The sequence below is a fragment of the Varroa jacobsoni genome, unplaced genomic scaffold (genome assembly GCF_002532875.2).
Source record: "Varroa jacobsoni isolate VJ856 unplaced genomic scaffold, vjacob_1.0 scaffold_867, whole genome shotgun sequence".
In the NCBI taxonomy this organism is placed as follows: Eukaryota; Metazoa; Arthropoda; class Arachnida; order Mesostigmata; family Varroidae; genus Varroa; species Varroa jacobsoni.
Genome location: NW_019213769.1, coordinates 1 through 18,155, shown reverse-complemented (window position 1 = coordinate 18,155; position 18,155 = coordinate 1). Strand labels below are relative to the sequence as shown.

General features: G+C 46.2%; 1 protein-coding gene across 2 annotated transcripts; it reads left to right on the top strand.

Moving 5' to 3' along the window:
• The first annotated feature begins 64 nt into the window (after nt 1-64).
• nocte (no circadian temperature entrainment) lies at nt 65-17,799 on the top strand. Of its 2 annotated transcripts, XR_002682906.2 has the most exons (7): nt 65-337; nt 6,739-6,877; nt 9,518-9,656; nt 9,889-10,817; nt 11,233-12,883; nt 13,106-16,359; nt 17,195-17,799. XR_002682906.2 is itself a non-coding variant. In XM_022840452.2 (6 exons), exons 2-6 carry the CDS (start codon nt 6,791-6,793, stop codon nt 16,120-16,122), a joined length of 5,823 nt encoding a protein of 1,940 aa, XP_022696187.1. In that variant the 5' UTR covers nt 65-337; nt 6,739-6,790; the 3' UTR covers nt 16,123-16,960. The 2 variants fall into 2 exon arrangements, 1 of the variants encoding a protein (XP_022696187.1); XM_022840452.2 differs by lacking the exon at nt 17,195-17,799 and having other exon boundaries at nt 13,106-16,960.
• Nucleotides 17,800-18,155: the final 356 nt, after the last annotated feature.

The window sequence follows — 18,155 nt, the reverse complement described above, 5'->3', positions numbered from 1 at the left end:
GTGACGTCACATCCGTTGCTCTCTGGTGGTTTTGTTTTGTGGCGTTGTTCGGTGAGCAAGCGGCAGCCATCTTGGATTGGTCGCTGCTGCAAGCTGGTCTCTCGTAGACGAGTAGCTGCGAACGACCAAGGAAGGATATTGTGTGCGCTGTTTTGTCTGTGAGTGGTGCTGTGTGTGCCGAGCCGCTGCTGCTGCTGCCGAAGGAAACGGTTTAACGGATAACTACGCATACGACGCGAAGCCGAAACGCAATCCGTACAAATCGGGTCGGTTCTGGACTGTGCATTTTGTAATAGAAGCTCAGTTCGTTTCAAAAGGGATCTCTTCGTCATCCGAGGTGAGTTGCATAGCGATATTTTGTCGACAAGCGGATGATTCTGTGTCTTCGTTACCGAACGGTCGCTTGCGGTGACTGACTTGTATCCTTACTATGGCCGGCCTAAATACTAATATTTTGCTCGGGCTACGCGAATCAATCCCCGTTTCTGGGACACCGCTGCAAGCCGGTCCCACCCGTTGACGAATGGGAAAGCAGCGGTGTAGTCCCAGGAAAAGGGAACTGCCTCGAACGCAAAAACGCCCGCTGATGGTGATGCCTCGAACGCGGCCATCACCCCCCCGGCGTCCGTAGGCCTAAACGCTGTGCGAATCGGAACGGCTTGCGGGATGTGAACATCTCAAAGCATTACTCTCTCGCAATCAGGGCGCGGTAGCACCGCAGATTAAAATCATTGATACGTTTGTGTTTTCGATAATCGGGTCTCGTTAGCTGCAATTATTACCAACCAGCGGCTGCAGCATATATCTATATTAATGGTATCAATTAATATATACAAATATCTCTCTGTTTGCCGTCAATTTCGAGATGGTCTGTAAAACGGTTGGGCTTCGTATTTGTTCGACGTATTTCCTCGAATAAGCGACAGTAAAGCAATCGCCCACAACGAAATCAGTCATATAGACTCATCAGTCATTGTGTGCGTCGGGCACCCGCTCGTTCCGAAAACTGAGACGATGGCTGATTAGAAAAAGAGTTGCTTAACGGAATGAATACTACAGTCAGGGTACTACTGCGATCATGGCTTTCGTGTGCATATTCAGGATGCAGGGGGTATAGGCTTTCGGCCAGGTGAAGTTTGTGCTCATAATAATAGTATCTCCCATAGTTGCCTGTGCTAGTGCTAATGCTAGTCCTTACACTCACTCAATAAGTACAGACTGTTACTGTGGATGCTGCTGGAGGTCGTGGGTACGGTGTTCCCTGGGTTGACTGACCCCAAGAGAAACCCATCGTGGTCGTGCGTCGCTGAGCTCAGCTCGACACATCGTCGCAGCATCACCCACCACCACAGTTCACCTCAGTGAGCGATGATGATAGAGGGCGGAGGGGGTGTTTGCTACTCTTACTACGTGTTCTTCTTGCTACGGGCACTACTTCTAGCATTGCTGCTGTTTCTATTTGGCAGCAGCATTATGATATCGTTTATCCAAAAGCGGCTTCGGCAGTGGTCACCGCTTGCCATGACCACTTCGTGATCGTGGTCGAGCTTGCTGCCGTCAGGAGTAACGGCAACGAGTGCCTACTGCTGCAGCTGCTGCGTCTGCCGGTCGTTAACGCAGTATGAACTGTCTCTGTAGGACCGACAGCAAAACGTCTCGATTCCAATTTGGTAGACCTCGCAATAGCCGGCCGATATTGGATTGGATCTGAGGGCAGGTTGGGTCTGTTCGTCATCGTAGTGGTGCCGATGCTTCGGGCACTAGGCAGGCTTATTATGTGGGTGGCTCTTGAGGTCAGAATTAACTGCAGTTGTGGTTCGTTCTCAGTCCGCCGTTGGATAACTGACCAAACTTGTCGTCAGCAGAGAGCGGCTGGTAACTGAGAATGGTATCTTTAGCGAAAAAAACCCCACCCTTCCCACTCCCCCGCACACCAAGCATATTTTTGTTTCGTATTTGGTCTTTAAGAGCTCTGATCTGCCGTAGCCATGGTGCCATTTCTAAATAGTTATAACGATCATAAGTACTTGGAGGATCATACTAATTAGGACCAGTACAGCGTATCAATGGTAAAAATGTGAAGAACATAGCTGATTCTACCTATAGAATAATTGATCGTCATCTGTCTATTTGTGCGTATTGCTCGATATGGTTTTTTAGTTCTCCCTTTGTGTATCCACATTATTACTACACATACACACATGGTGTATGTGTGCAGAAGCATTATGGTCGTGTGTGTTGACGTCTAAGTCCGCCAAAGTGTAATCGTGATAGTGGCGGCGTATAGTTAAAGTCTGCGGTGCTGTCGCCACCAGCTCTAATGTTTTCATTTGTTCATTGTTCAATCGACTGGTGTCGGTGTTGCCGCCGCCGCTGCTTCGCTATGGGAGCCGTGGAGGCAGGCAGAGCGAGAAAGAGAGTTAAACGACACAAGATACAGCTAAGAAGTAGGCAGGCAGGCAGACAAACAGACAGACAGAATGAGAAACGGACGACGACGGGGACAAGCAAATTTACCTTTTCGATTGCCAACACTAGCAACAACAACAATGTTCAGCCTTCCCTCCTCGTATACAGCCGGCGACGGCTGCTGCTATAGTTTTTACGTTGTATGGACGGTGGCAAAACGGTTTGTCCGTCTGTCGTCTGTCGGCCATTGTCGTAGTTGTCGTCGTCGTCGTTGTCATCGTCGCCGCTGAAACGCGGTTGCTACTTCCATCAGTTGGTTGATGATAGTAGTAGATCTAATGCTGCATTGAGCAGTTGGTCGGCTGCTGTTGCTGCGGCTTGTACCCTGCGGCGCTGCTTTGCTCCTTCGCTTTACGCGGGAAAAGAAGACGACGCTGACGAGGATGATGGTGGTGGCAGCAATAGCGGCAGCATTCGTTGTTGATTTACACGTTTCGTCGAATTCGTCAGCCCTATCATGTTTGTATATATATGTATGTATGTAGTTAAACTTCTGGTTAAAAAGATTGTTTCACTGGTTCAAGCACCGCCAACGACGTATATTATGCAGCAACCGTGAAAACATACTATATAGCGTGTTTAATGTTTGTCCCAAAATTCGAAGGCAATTCTTCGAGGATTTTACCAATGCGGCCTTGGGATGCCGATAGATAATTCAAGCATAAAAAATAGGGTTTTGTATTAAAAAGGATTCGATAAATATCACGTATTGATATATTTGATCGTGTGAGAAGTACATGGTCGATTGAGATAGTTATGTAATAGCTTTCTCGAAGAGTAGATTTTCGTGTATGTGCACGTACATGAGAATCTACTCTTTGGTTTAGTACCCATTTCGGTTACGTGATTAAAAATATCGAATAGCAAAAAATCAAGAGATGTAGGTGTAGATTCATCAATTTGTTTTCAGCTTTGAAATGCCGAAACAATATAAGAGTTGTGGAGTAACTCGCCGTGATAATTATCGACACAACAGAATACCGTAACGGGAATTTAAAAATGGTTGACCTTATAGTTAGTCTGTACAATGAGATCACAGCAAACGCTCGAAGTGGCGATCAATAACAATAATCAACGGTTGGTAGAAATGAGAAAAACTTGGTCTGTTTTTTAAAGATATTACGCATTTTTAGCCGACGAAGGCTATTTCTCCATTACGGAACTCTCAATTACAAAAAGTTTCTCCTTTCTATTTAGTGGATCTTATCCCGAGGGTACACCCGGAAACAACGGATGCCTTTCAATTAGCTTTGTCGTTATTAAACATTTTTAACGCTTGATGTGACATAATCAGATAGAGTAACTAAAAAAAAAAAAAGCTACTTCTGCAAGGACATTTGATTGTGTTGAAAAAGTAGTACACCTACATCAGCAGCTACAAAAATATTTTTGCAAATTTAGTCAACATCTACCTCGTACTAAATAAAAAAGCATAGCCGAGCTGTACAGCCTTAAGTAACCGGTTATAATATAGGTTAATTTCATTTGAAAGCTGAAAAGCATGGCGCATTAAAGATACTCACCATTTGCCTTTCTACAGCTAAGTTTTTTTAAATCAACTGACATTAAGTGGGCGTTGAAAAAATAAATTTATCAAAATGCCCTGATTTACTCAGGCCATAGCTTTCACAAAATCGGGTGTTTTTTAAAAAGCTATTTCTTCCATATTTCTATATTAAGAAACGTCAACTTTTAAAGGGCGTTGTTGTTGGCGCTTCGTACTCCTATTGAAAATATAATTTCCTGAGCTCTATTAGCGCCTATCGCTGGAGATCACCGCCTGAAATCTATTTTTCTCCATGATTTCTTTCGAAAAAAAAAAGAGACGATTATTTAGCCCAATCAAGAGAAGGAAAATAGCTGAGAACAATAAAGTGGACCCATGGGCCAGCCATGTGGAAAACGTATCACGGAGTGTTAATTTTGCGCGTGGTAATATGCTATAGTTTTTATGAATGTGTCAAACCAAAACATCGTCCAAGAGAAATGCTGCATATAGAAACCATACGTGTATTATGATTATTATTAAACCGTTTTTTTATATATCTTGTTCAGAATTACCCATCCCAGACGAACCCGGTTGAACAGGCAAATAGGAAGGGATGCACGCATAAATCTCGTGTTGTCTTTTATATTATTTGGCAAAAAAATACTTTCTTTTATGAAAAATCGTGAATCTTACGAAGTCAACAATAAAAAAATGTTTTATTAATAAAAACATTTTTGTTAGCAACAAGAGCCATCAATTGGTTAAAACGTTGTCACGGTTGTATAATAACTGCGTAACCGTAAGTTGCCTTCATCTTTGGGTAAAGTTCTTTTATTCGAGTGTCGAGTCAGATTTTCTTGAGTATTTCATATACGATAGCGTCGTTTATTCGGTTGCGTGCACCGAAATCAAAACTAATTATAGCCAACGTATGTGACTTTAGTAAAAGTTTGCTGAGATCTATATGGGTAACCATCGATAATTAAGTATTCAGTTTAAGCACCGATATCTTGTTATTAGGACTTGTTTCACATGACTCTCGGTCCACAGCGATGCCCAATATCTGATTCATTTATCTCGGACTAGGGAAGAAATGACTGTGAAGTGTTGATCACACTTACACTACAGTATTATCAATACGCGAGTTTGCATATTTCGTTTATAATTTATGGCCTGCAGTTGTACTCATGCATTTCATAGCGGTTTCCTACAGTGGATCTGCAAAGGCTGCGCTGTAGGTTTGAAGATTAAAGTTCGTTTGAAATAAAAAAAAAATTCAAACGATAAAATACGTGTACAAGCGAATAGCGGTGCGTAACGATGAGAGAAAGGTTGCACTACTTAGATTAGATAGAAACATAGATTGTTTCTATCTACACTTAGATTAGATAGAAACATAGATTGTTTCTATCTAAGTTTGCATTATTTGCATTTCAGAGTTTACGTTATTCTGTCTTTTGTTACGTCTGGCATAAAGCTTTTCGCTTCGAACAATGCTGTCGTATCGAACTGTGTCTGTTTCACGTTATGTTAATGTCTGTGTGTGTTGACTGGGGTATTAATAGACAGGTTTGGCGCGCTGCTACTAGGGCTGGTCTTTATACGACACCATTCTGCCTTTACTGATGTTCGGCTGACTATCAAATCATGCTCGACCTAGGTGAACACATAGCGCCAATGGAGGAAGCGGCAAATTTTTTTGGCTCAAAACGCGAGGATGTACGGCATTCATCTTTCAGTATTTCGGGCGCACGCTAGGACAAAAAAGAAAGAATAGGCGGGCGAAGTCTAGTTCCATTCGTAATGATATTCGTGCGGTCAAGTTCCGTTACTTGGAAATGCTTCCTAATATCTCAATCTTCAAATTACTTTTGCATTTGTAATTCTACGTAAAGTAACATAGAAGAACGCTTGAAGACATTACGTCTACTTTTTTTTGGTATATCGTATGAGTCGAACGGGAGGAGCAGGAGGCAAACGGGGAAAAGAGTGAATCTGCTCTTGAACAAAATATTAACCTGGTAACTTCACGCATTAAGCTCCTTTAGTTGCTGCTCACTTGTATAAGCGTATATGTAGGTATATGTATGTGTTAAACAGCTAGCAAACAGCTACACAAAATACACAAAATATTTGGAACACAAACACCTTTGTGTTGTACGTAAAGGATGTTCAACGTAATTTCGGAACTGAGAGTCACTTTTTCAGAGTATATGAGATAGCTTATGACACAGTAGAGATTTTTAGTAAATGCACATATTTATTATTTTTATCGTTCAAAATCTTTTCATTGTTGTTTATGTGCAGACGTTTAAAGCACGACATTTTCATCTGTCTGTCATTTCTGACATTTGTCAGTTAGTCTTAATGAAAGATCATCGACTGGCAAATTCAAGCAAAGCTTCTCACAGAGAGCAAATACTGAATGGAAAATTATTTCCTCGAACTGGCTTGCATAAATGTTGACATGTGAAATACATGTGAAATTCTTGACCTCGACTATTTAAGAGACTTGTAGGAAACGTTCACATGAAAAACTGTCTCTCAGTAGCCACAATTGGATTTTCGTACACAACTAGTATTGCATTTACTTAGTATAGTAGTACTAGGGGTAATAGTATGGCATCTGGATTGCAAAAGCAAACTTTTGACAGACGCTATTACCTGATTTTAAACAACTTGATTCACTATTGTAGATTTAATTTTTCCATTAAATTTTATTTAATATGTAATACTAATAATAATTAAGCTTGTTTCACCTGATGTTCTTTTATCTATAGGGAGCATACGTTCCCCGGAGAGACCGTGGCAGACTCTCAATGTGCTCCGAGCATGTCTGCGGCTGCAGGGCTAGCTCACAAGGGGGAATCCAAGTCCAAGAAGTCCTATGCCACCCTAGACATAAATAATATCTACAAGGTACGTATAGCATTATACATCGCTGATTATAGTAAAAACCAAGTTAACCATATTTTGATTACGATCTAAATGAGTTAATGTTACAACTAGGGGTACAAGTCCACTAAACAACGTATGATCAGACTAATCAGCAAACTTGAACGAATCTTAAAAATGAAAATAATGTGGAGACATTAATTATTATTTGTGGGTAAATCAGATTACTTCATTTTTATAAGTATGACATTAGGTTCACGTTAAACGATTCCTTTCTCATTGCCATCTTTTTTTAGATATATGCAACTTTTTTTTGCAAAATTTTTATCCTTCATAATTGATAACAATTAATATAATATATAATAACAAGAAGTTAGATTACTTTTTTTTTCACTCTTGCTTTCCTACTTAGCTATGGTGTCTGTTCAGTAGGGTGTACGTCAATTGAGTTCTCGTTGTCTTTTCACCGTTTCGGTGAAAGTGACTAAGACAATAAGTGAAAAGGGAAGATACAGAGGCATCGGATATTGTCCGTTTTTGTTATCAATATTATCACCATTTGTGCACCTACATTAACGAGTCAAACACGCTTCATTCATTTTGGAGCTAACGATCTACATGCAAAGCAAAGCATTACGGCAGAAAAGTTAGGAGTGGCCGAGATGTTTCTTATCGATGATTTAATTATTGTCATTGGGTTCAGAATATAATAAGCAATATTAAAACGCGTGCCGTTTTTCTCCTTTGCCTTAACTGGGTTAAACGTGTGAGATTTTCTGTCCTTGTCTGTCATTTTATGCGGTCAGTTTATGCGGAAAAATTGTCGGATCAGTTGAGGTCAGCGATGCTGGATGTTAATGTCATATGGTTGATTCAGCTGGAACTCAATTGATTTCTGGTGAGCACTCCACAATGGCCAATTTCGAAAAAAAGTTCATGCGTTCATCCCGAAACTAACATGGCGGTGTCAGTAAAGAGTACTGGCAGTACCAGCTCAGAAGTTCAATGATACTTGAAAAATCGATAGTAAGCACTTCGGTTATTGGTTATTGCAATAATGAGGTGATTACAATAATGAAAGCCTTTAGCTTGCATGCATGAGCCGCTTCATTTCTGTGGCTAGCTAGCTATCAGACCAAATCAAGCTTGATGTTAAACCTGTGCTGCGTCTGTATAAGTCCGTAATGTTTGTAAGACATCTATTTCTTTAGTAGCTTTTGATCACTGACATGCCAATCTACAATGTAACACTCGCTTCATACCAATCAGCAAACAACTTTACGTTTTGCTGGTTTCTGCTGGTTTCTCTGACTTACATTCTGTTTTGGTAGCGTGACTCATAGAACACTGCACTGCAATCTTCAATTAATATTCAACATGTATTCACCTAGACCGTGAGCTTTTCTTTTTCAGAAGTACTCTTTATAGCGCTATACAGAATTTTTAAAAGTTTACTAAAAGTACTTCTTTCTGAAGCATTGTTCCGTGCGACTGGCAGGGAAATCGTCCAAGCTATCGTAAAAATTTCGTGAACATCTATACTTGATGGATGTATCTAAGAAGGTGAACCAGGGAGGAACAGTTTTTGTTAGAGCGCATCAGAATTGGTCATAGTTTTGGTAGAGAGGCCAAACGAAAGCTTATTTTTAGTTTCGTTCTATTCCTTCACACTATCTTGGAATTGAATTATCTTGGGGTCTAGCGACATAGTTGGGTTTCACTGACCCAGACTATACTTCTAATCAGTGTTTAAATTGAAACACTGAATGGATTTACATAAGCGCTTAGTGACGTTAATATATGGGGATTATACATGGTTCTTTTAGTGGGTCCTTTTTCATCACGCTTTAATAAACCTATTTTTTTTTGTATTTGCATGGTAATATGGTAAAAATATAGCCTTTTGTCGTATTGGGTCAATCTCGATGTAGATAGAAACGTTTAGCCACACGCCTTAATATTATTGAACAAGTATATTTGAACTGTCTTTTGATGATGCAATAGTAACGTGTTTGTTTACTAAGTGGATTAGTTTCCAAAACCGGACATAGACGTACTTGGTTTCGTGCTGGGGGCCACCTGTGTGAAGCAATACGTAACGGAATTACCGGGCGTAAGAATTTTATTTGGGTGTACTTAGATTGATTTTTTAAGTTGAAATTGCGTCGGCGAATCCACTCGAATATCATGACTGAGGTTTTCGTATCGGGTCGGTGAATTGATCTATTTATACTGTATGTGTATGTACCAGCTGTGGATATTTACTGCGGCTAATGTATAAGCATTGTCTGGAGATTTATTTTGCATAACAGGGTTAGGTATGCTATTTTTCGAAAATTTTGATTAAGTGATGAAGATTTCCCATAGGTTTATGTAAGCACTTGTCTAATTCTCAGTTAAATGGAAGCATAGTTATACTAATATCATGATAAGTCGTTCCAAACAAGCAATGCCTTTCGCGGTGGGACTAGAGTACACAGGTGTGTACCTTTTAATACGTTTTAGTAGGTGATCCAAAGCGAGCACAAAACCGATTTAATAGTTGTCTTATTTTGTGTTTTTCTTTAATAATTCTTACATTTATATTATGTAGTTTGATAAGTATCAATAATGACTTTCACCTACTGTCAATAACTAACCCCGCGATGCTATTTCGGTTTACAGGGCAAGTCGTTGGAGGGTCCGAAGTCGTCGGCGATCGGCTCTGGTGCGAAGCATGGACTACAATCGCTTGGAAAGGTTCAGGTGGGCCGGCGAATGCCGCCGCCTGCCCTGCTGCCCAGCCTGAAGAGTGAAAATCTTGGTATGGGTTTTTCTCTTAAATATATACACATAAGAATAAACAAAATGTCGTACGGACTGAAACTTATTTTCTCATTTTTTTATTCTTATGTGACTAGAACTATAGATCGGAAATTGCGCAACATGTCTTTCAGTTTGCTTTCCTAGCCTTTTTCTGTACACACGCTCATTTCTATATATGAAATATCTTTTTTTTAATTTCTTGATTGTGGTTGTCTTCCCCGTCATTCCAGGCAACAACCCTAATGTCACTCTAGTACCTACGGGAGGTCAAGGATGGGGTGTCACGAAGAGCAGTGGTCAGGGGCAGGGGGCGGCGGGTGGTTTAATGTCGGGGGGCGGGAGTGGGACAAACAACAACAACAACAACAGCAGCAACAACAACAATACAAGTCCACAATCATCGGATCAACCAATGTCGCACCTGGATGGCCGCACGGCGCCTGGTGGCGAGAACGGTCTTGGGGGCCTGGGCGGCCTGGGGAATCTTTCGGTCGGTGGAGTAGGAGGTGGTCGGGAGGGCTCGATGATGATGATGATGAACAAGGGGGGAGGCAGCGGCGGGGGAGGCGGAGGGAACAAGACGTGGAGCAGTGTGGCAACCGGGGTCCAGGGCGGCCCGGGTCAACACAATGGGAACAACAACCAGCTGCCATTCTTTCCGGGCGAGTTCCCAACGCTCAAGAACGAAACAGCGGGTGGTGGGGCGGGCGAATGTGGCGGCCGGGGCTCGGGTGGCCCGGGAACTGGTGGTGGTGGTGGCTCGCTCAGCAATGCGGACCGGGAGGGAGCAGCTGGAGCTGGAGGAGGAGGAGCGGGAGCAGGAGTTGGAGCCGGAGTCGGCGGCCTGGGTGGCGGCAGTACAGCAACCCAGTACGGGCCAGGACCAGCATTACGTCCCGTCGAGTCAAATTGGTCGAAAGGAAGCGCGGGCGCCATGGTCGCAGGCCAGACGGGCGGACCGAGCGCTGGCAGTGGCGTGAACGGTCTGGCGCTCAAGCCGAGGCCTCCGTCACCTCTCGGCTCTTCGCCCGGTGACCCTCTTGGGATGGGCTATCCGCCCACAATTTCTAAAGGACTCGGCGGACACGGTGGCCATCGAGCCCAACAGCAGGGACCGCCCGGAGATCACCGCGTGTCCACCATGCCCAACGGAACAACGGTAAATATTGCACTTCATTAGGCACAACAGTGATAGTAACAATAGAATTTGTTGTAAAATTCTGCGTATACCATGTATTCGATAATAATGTACGTAGTGCTTGTCTGGAACATCAATCATTCATTGTTTTCTAAACATTCTGTATAAATGCACTTCAACGGTTTGTTAGAACTATTTTTGTACTGGTAGTAGTGTATTATATTATTCGACACCAGAGTGCAATAGAGGCTTCAATATATGATGTTACCAAGTTTGTCGTTTGTTTTGCTCCGTGAATTACTTAACACCAGTAGGTTATTTTTAGTGTAGCAGCGTGCATGCATACACATAAACGTCGCGCATCCTTCCTCTAAAAAGGATGTTCGTGTACGTTTATTCATTCAGTTGCCCCTTTGTCTTTGACTAAATATTATAGCCGCTATTTACACGTGAGCGTGACGAGCGCGAAAGCGGTGGCCCAGTGGGGCCACGTGGTGGTGGCGGCGGACGTGGACCCCGCGGCGAGCGTGGCTATCGTAATGATCGTGAACGAGGCGGAGATCGTGGAATGAGCAACGACCCCCGAGGAGGTGACGTAGACCCGCATTCGAAGTCTGTTCTCAAACACTCGACGATCATCTCGGATCAGCAGCTCGAAGGCTTCGACCGTATTCTTAATACCGGTGAATCGGACTGGTCAGCAGCCAAAGGCGATATCGACTACAACGCGAAGCTGTGCTTCTCCGACGAGGAGGAAGAGAACACTGGCGATGACGGCGATTTTGGTGGCGGACAACAACAAATGTATGAAGGAGGAGGAGGAGGTGGACGCGGAGGCCGACGGGACACTCGTGATTCGGCGTCCCCAATGGGCGGCGGAGGTGGTTATCACGGTGGGTATCACCAGAGCAGTGCGCACGGGGCCGCCCGCGAGCAGCCGGGCCAGAAGCAGCTGTGGACCCCCTCAGGCCAGCAAGAAGGACGTGGTGGTGGTGAGCCACAGCACCATCGTGATCCCGATGCCTGGAGGGAAGGCCGCCACGGCCGCTTGAAGGACGGTCGCGAGTCGGGAGGCCAAGGTAGCGGAGGAGAAAGACGTGGAGGACCTGCACCTGCCCAGCAATGCGTGTTTGAGGAGGACTCGCAGGAAGGTTGGCGCCACAAAGCCAACAACAATGCGAAATGCGCTAGAAATGAAATGATGAAATGTGTGGAGCGGGCACGCACCATGCGACGCGATTCTGAAAAACGCCTCTCAGAGCGGGCTGATGGGGATCATTATTCGATGATGATGTCGTCAGGTGGCGATGGTTACGGTTCAGGAGACTGCGGTGGCAACAGTGGCCGAAATAACCAGTCGGGTGGCCGAAAAGACCAGCAGGGTCTATCGCAACAGAGGGATCGCCGGGGACCCGGTGGGGGTTCAGGTGGCGTCGTCGACATGAATAAACTGCCACCGCGGTTCGCCAAAATGCACATGAGCGGTGGCGGTCAGCAGATGCAACAACAGCAACAGCAGGGTGACGGTGGCAGAGGCTGGGGCGGTCAGCAGATGCAACAACAGCAACAGCAGGGTGACGGTGGCAGAGGCTGGGGCGGTCAGCAACAGTCGTCTAGTGGCACAGATGGGAACAATCGTAGTCGTTCTGACAGCAGCTCATCCAACAACAATAGCAACGTCCTCATGATGGAACAGCAACAGGACAGCAATGTGTGGCAAATGAATAAAGAGAACCGTGCTAGAAGCCTTCGTGGTGATGATAATAAGAGCCCAAGTCCTGGCGTAATGACGGGAGGAGGCCAGTCTCACCAGTCGCATGACAACATGTGGAGCTCCCAGGATCAGCACACTGGCGGTGGAAAAAACGCCGGAGGAGCTGCTTGGGGGGACCAAGGTTGCGGACTGTTCGATACCCCTCAGCAGCAGAGGCAAATGCAACAGCAACATGGCAAGCAGGGCAGTGGCGGGGGCCACGGCAATCGACAGGGCTCCTCCGACAACCAAGGTGGGAGCAGCCTTGACGGGCACGATAATTCTGCTTCTTCTGGGAAGCAACAAAGAGCTGGCTTTTCAGCACTTAAAAAAGGTGAGTATTCTAGGATTTGCATAGGTGAAGCTGACTTTGAGTGATGGTCAATGGCTCTAGTCGTTGTTATTATTTTTTAAAGTGAGATGCTTTCTGAGAACTGTTTAATTTGAGAGCTAAAGGAGGCAAGCCTTTATTTAGATTCAGTCTGTTGTTATTCTAATTGCGATTCTCTTGTTTTTACGTGACGCAATTGCATTGCCGATGTTGTCGCTGCGATAGACGGAAGCGGCAAGAAGGATAGCGAGAGTGACTCCCTGGATAAGTCCGATGGATCACTGAAAGGTCGCGGAGCTTCCAAAAAGGGTGCGGGGCCATCTTCCCTAAGTCACCACGGCGGAGGGCACGAGAGTGACGGTGTCGGCTCATCCAATGACGAAGAGCAGCAGCGAGGCTTTTCCCCTCGTGGTGAACCATCGCGTCGCGGAAGGGGCGGTGGCAGGGGCGGAGCAGCGCCCACTCGAGGCGGGGCCAGTTCATCTAGACAGCAGCAGTTCCCTTCTGCCGACAACCGCGGAAGCGGAGCGTCTGGACCTGGGTCTACCGGGTCGGGCACTCAGCAGAAGGGCAGCGGCTCTGGTGGAGGCACCGGTTACTCCGCCGGTGGCGGCAAGGACTCGGGTGCTCGCAGTGGTGGTGGGCGCAGTGGTGGCAGGAGTGGTACCAGCTCCGCCCCGGGTGGTCGCTCGGAGAGAAATACCCAAGGCGCCCAAGGCGGTGTGGGTAAAGATGACACCACGGCGCGCTTCCGCCGACACGACGATTTCGATGAGGCATTGACCGAAGAGGACGAGCGCGGTGGCGGTGGTGCCAAATTTGGCGGGGGTGGTGGTGACCGCGATCGTCGACAACGCGACACTGGCGGCAGCAAACAGCAGCAAGGTGGTGGGACCGCTGCTGGCAACAGGGAAAGAGGGGGAGATCGTGACCGGGATAGAGCGGATCGAGGGGACCGGGATAGAGAACGTGAACGCGAAAACGCCAGCAGGCGCCAGGGGGGAGGAGGAGGAGGAGGAGGAGGAGGCGAAAGCGGCCGAAGTGGAGGAGCAGCTGACGGACGTGGCAAAGACGGCGGTAGAGTCGACCGAGATCGTCGCGATGATCGAGGCGGCGACCGTGATCGAGGTGGCGTCAAGTCGGGCCAGCAACAGGAAGGAAAAAAGCAGCAGGATCAGGGCTCTGCAGGCAATAACCGCGAAAAATCAACCCTTCAAAAGGACAAAAAGCAACTGCAGCAGGACAGCAATGTAAACCAAGCTACACCGCAGCAACAGCAGCAACAAAAGAAGGAAGGCCCAAAGGGCGGTAGCGGTAACGAGCAGCAATCAAGCGGAACTGGCTTAACTAAAAAGGACAGCGGTCACGCGAGCCAGCAGCAAAAGGCCGGAGTGTCCGGAGGTAGTGGCAGCACCGTAAGAAGCGGTACTCCTCCGCAGAAGAAAGAGGTTCCTGCTCCAGCAGCGTCATTGAAAAAGGAGGCTGGTACCAATGCCTGGGGCGACTCTGAAGTGACCGCGTCCTCTGGACCGGCTGGAATAGAGTTTGGCAACTTCGGCGAGAGCGAAGACCTAAATCTTAAGATTCAATCGGTGAAGAAGGTCTGGGATACTACTGCCACCCCGTCATCAGCTGACACTCAAGCGGTTGTTGGACAACAAAGCGGCAGCCAGACTCACAGTCACACTGGCTCTGTTGTCAGCGGCTCAGGTCAGCCCGTAAGCGCTGTTGGTGCACCGTTACCCCAGACGCACCAGCAATCGTCGCATGGCGGTCAGGGTGGGCCGCAGACCGTAACGCAAATGCCCTTCTTCCCGATGTCGGCAGGCCAAGATCCAGCTGGAGGCCACAAAGACCCCTCCGGTAGCAGTTTACAGGTCGGTGTCAGTGTCGGACAGACGGACATGGGCGCCTCTGCGCAAGTTGTGTCGAGCTTCCAGCAAGCTTATGCTGCAGCTGGTGGCCAACAACAGCAACCGTCAGGCAAACAGCAGCAACAAGCGCAGCAGCAGCAACAACAACAGCAGCAGCCTCTTGCCACAATGGGCCATCAGCAGCAGGCGCAACAGCCGCAACATCAGCAGCCGTATTATCAGATGCTGCCTCAGCATCAGCCGAAATATCATCATCAGGCAGCGGCAGCTGCTGCAGGTGCAGCAACAGTGCAGCGCTCCGTTCATCATCAGATGACCCCGTCAGGCTATCCTCAAGCTGGTCACATGACAGCTGCACACGCTGGCCAAACACCGTTGGATCCAGCGCATATGCGTGCGTACGCCGCTCAACAGCACTCCGCCGCAGCAGCGGCAGCCGCTGCGCAGATGTACGGCCCCCAGTTCCAAAGTCCGCCGCCAGCCGGTGCAACTCATCATGGCCATACGCATTTGGCTGCGACCGGTCAGGCTGGACCAGGTTCAAGTGCCGCCGCTGCAAGTGATCACTCATATCCGTACTTCTCCCAACAACAGCAGCAACAGGATCTGTATCGCTTTCAGCAACAGCAACAACAGCAGAGTCAATATCGAGCTCATGGATATTTTCCAGCCCCCACAGCCACCCCAACGGCGGCTGGCCCTTATGGATCAGCCCAACAAAGCGGGCACTATGCCCAACATGCCATAAGTGGGCACAGCCATTACCCCGCGGCGATGCAGACGCCCCCACAGCCGGCGGCCGCTTTTTCAACTGCTGGCATATACGCGCACGCCGGTCACAACCCGCAGGCGGCAGCGCGATACAGCGCAACGATGAAGGACGCTAGTGGCCAACAGCCACCTCAGCAGCAGACCTCCTATGAGCAGAGTACGCCTCCGCCTTACGGACACGCGGCGGTCGGCCACGGCCACGGAAGTCAGCAACATACCGCCCAGCAGCAACAGCAGCAACAACCTGGGCCGTCGCGACCTGGACAGGCCTCATTGGGCACCGTCGGACCTGTCGTGTCTGGCGTGGGCAGCAGTAAGCAAGCGGGCGGCACCGCGGGGCCTCCATCATTTGGACCACCGGCTTCATCTGGGTCTAGCGGCCTATTCGGTGGTGGCGGGAATCACCCAGCAGCTGGTGGACAACGATCCACTCCCCAATACGGCGGCCATTCTGGCCAGCAACAGATGATGAATCAGGGCGGCTCCGTTGGCAGACAGGGCGCCGGTGGGAATCCGAATGGCTCTAACGCTGGCCATCAAACCCAGCAAGGTCAACGCTATCCATCGGGCAAGTCGCCAGGCTACACCCATCACTGAGACGATAATGATAATAATGAAAACAAAACAGAAGATGAAGACCCAACTTCCTTCCATTAAGTCGTCCTCTCCTTTATTACTTCGACTAGAACTGCTGCAACTCTACCGCTACTTCGACCATTACTACAACTACTGGGTTGTCCCTTAAACACACAACAGCAACAACAACACGGGTGAAGCGATGCTCGATCAATAGGCAGTGGCTGTGTTCTGCGGCCGTACATCTTGTGCATCTGGGTAAGCTCGTGGCTTAATTGATGTACCTTTTTCCATTCTCTCAAACATAGGTGTCATGTAGACGACGGCTAGTGATCACGCTCCTGTTCCAGTATAGCTATTTATGATGACTATGATAAGGATGATGATGATAATGGTGATTATATTAATCATGCGTGAATGACTCTTACAAAAACAAACATCAAAGAAAAAAAGCAAAACAAACAAATAATTAATAAATAAACAAAAACGAATTGTCTATTTCTAACGGGCGATATAGCTGTCAGTGCTCGGGTTTGAATTATTAATAATAATAAATATTATTCAACATTCACGAGTCCGATTTACTAAAATTCAAGCCTCTTCGTTACGAATCAAAATTAACGTAAAGCAGCAAAAATGGGAACGATAAAAAACAGTAGCAAGTAAAATGAAAGCGACAGACAAATTCCTATTTGTAATCGCCCCCTACGATTCATTCATTCTGCAGTTCATATAATAACGTTTTTAGTTTTAGAAGTATACTGTAATAATTCTTCTACATATTACAGATTATAATGCTACTATTACTACTACTAATAATAATAATAAATCAGTAACTGACGCTTCTGAAAAAACGCTGTCTGATGACGTGCTTACTTGAAAAGTTAACCTTACTGATATGAGTTTGCATATGTACCTGTATGAGGAAACCTAATTACAGCGCAACAAGCTACCCATCTGTCGTCAATCTCTAACGACATCCTGTTGTCAAATTGTCTGTTTCGTTGTCAGACTCAACAACAAAGAAACAAATCAGTTGTTTATTATTAGGTGAGAGCGAATTGTTTTGATCGTTCATTGAAAATATTTACAGAACCGCGCACGAATAATGTGGATTGATTGGACTTGATTATCGGCAACGGCAGAAGGCGGTTAAATGAAGGTTCTGTTGATCGCAGAGCTGTCAGCCGAGGAGAACCCCATCCCCCTGTAACAACTCGCAATGAACAACTACAGCTCTCTCTGTAAGCAGTTTCATTCCACATCGATACTTGTACGTCTGTCTCAATCTATCCCTATATTTATACGGCGATCGCGGTGATTGTTGAGAATTAAATCGATCAAGTATTAAGAGCACCATTATGATCCAATCAATGTCAACGAACGTGTGCTGCAGCTACAGCATAAACAAAAGGGCGGGTAGAGATAATCGGGCCGAAGTTGAATCACCCCATAAGCTGACTAATATCAGGACATAAGCACAGTCATTATGTCTTTCATTCATTGGCAAGGTTTGATTGGTTAACCTTGACAAAGCTTTTGTCAGATACATCGTTAGATTATTACGTCACTACGCCAGTTATAACAAGAATAAGTCGAAGTAGTGGACCCCATAGCGTACAGAATTGCAAAGAAAAGCGCCGAAAAAATATTGGGACATAGTTACAATAAATCGAAAATGCTGTGGAACATCTATGACGATGTGAGCCTTCTTTTGCTGGTAGCTCGGCATTAATTACTACTGTAATTGTATCTCTTTTACCCCGGTCGTGATAATCTATTGGTTAAATTCTATTCCCATTAGTTTGCATTTTTCGTCGTCGGAGTCAGATAATAGCAACATTTGATAAACGAAGTATTTGTAGTGCGAATAATGATAGCAGTAACAATAATATAGTGTAGCGTCAATGCGATATTCAGATGAACATGTGTTAGTTGGTGAAAACGCACTACTGCTATAATAACTACTATGACGCAATTAGCACCCTCCTACGACTAATACTTTATCCATATGGTGATCGCAGGGCAGAGCCGACGAGTTCATTCGCCCCTAT

Excerpts from the sequence above, each read along its gene's own strand:
- nocte (XM_022840452.2), top strand. The coding sequence starts at position 6,791 with ATGTCTGCGGCTGCAGGGCTAGCTCACAAGGGGGAATCCAAGTCCAAG. Across the intron at positions 10,818-11,232 it reads CCATGCCCAACGGAACAACG|CCGCTATTTACACGTGAGCG; the intron begins GTAAATATTGCA and ends TAAATATTATAG. Across the intron at positions 12,884-13,105 it reads CTTTTCAGCACTTAAAAAAG|ACGGAAGCGGCAAGAAGGAT; the intron begins GTGAGTATTCTA and ends TCGCTGCGATAG.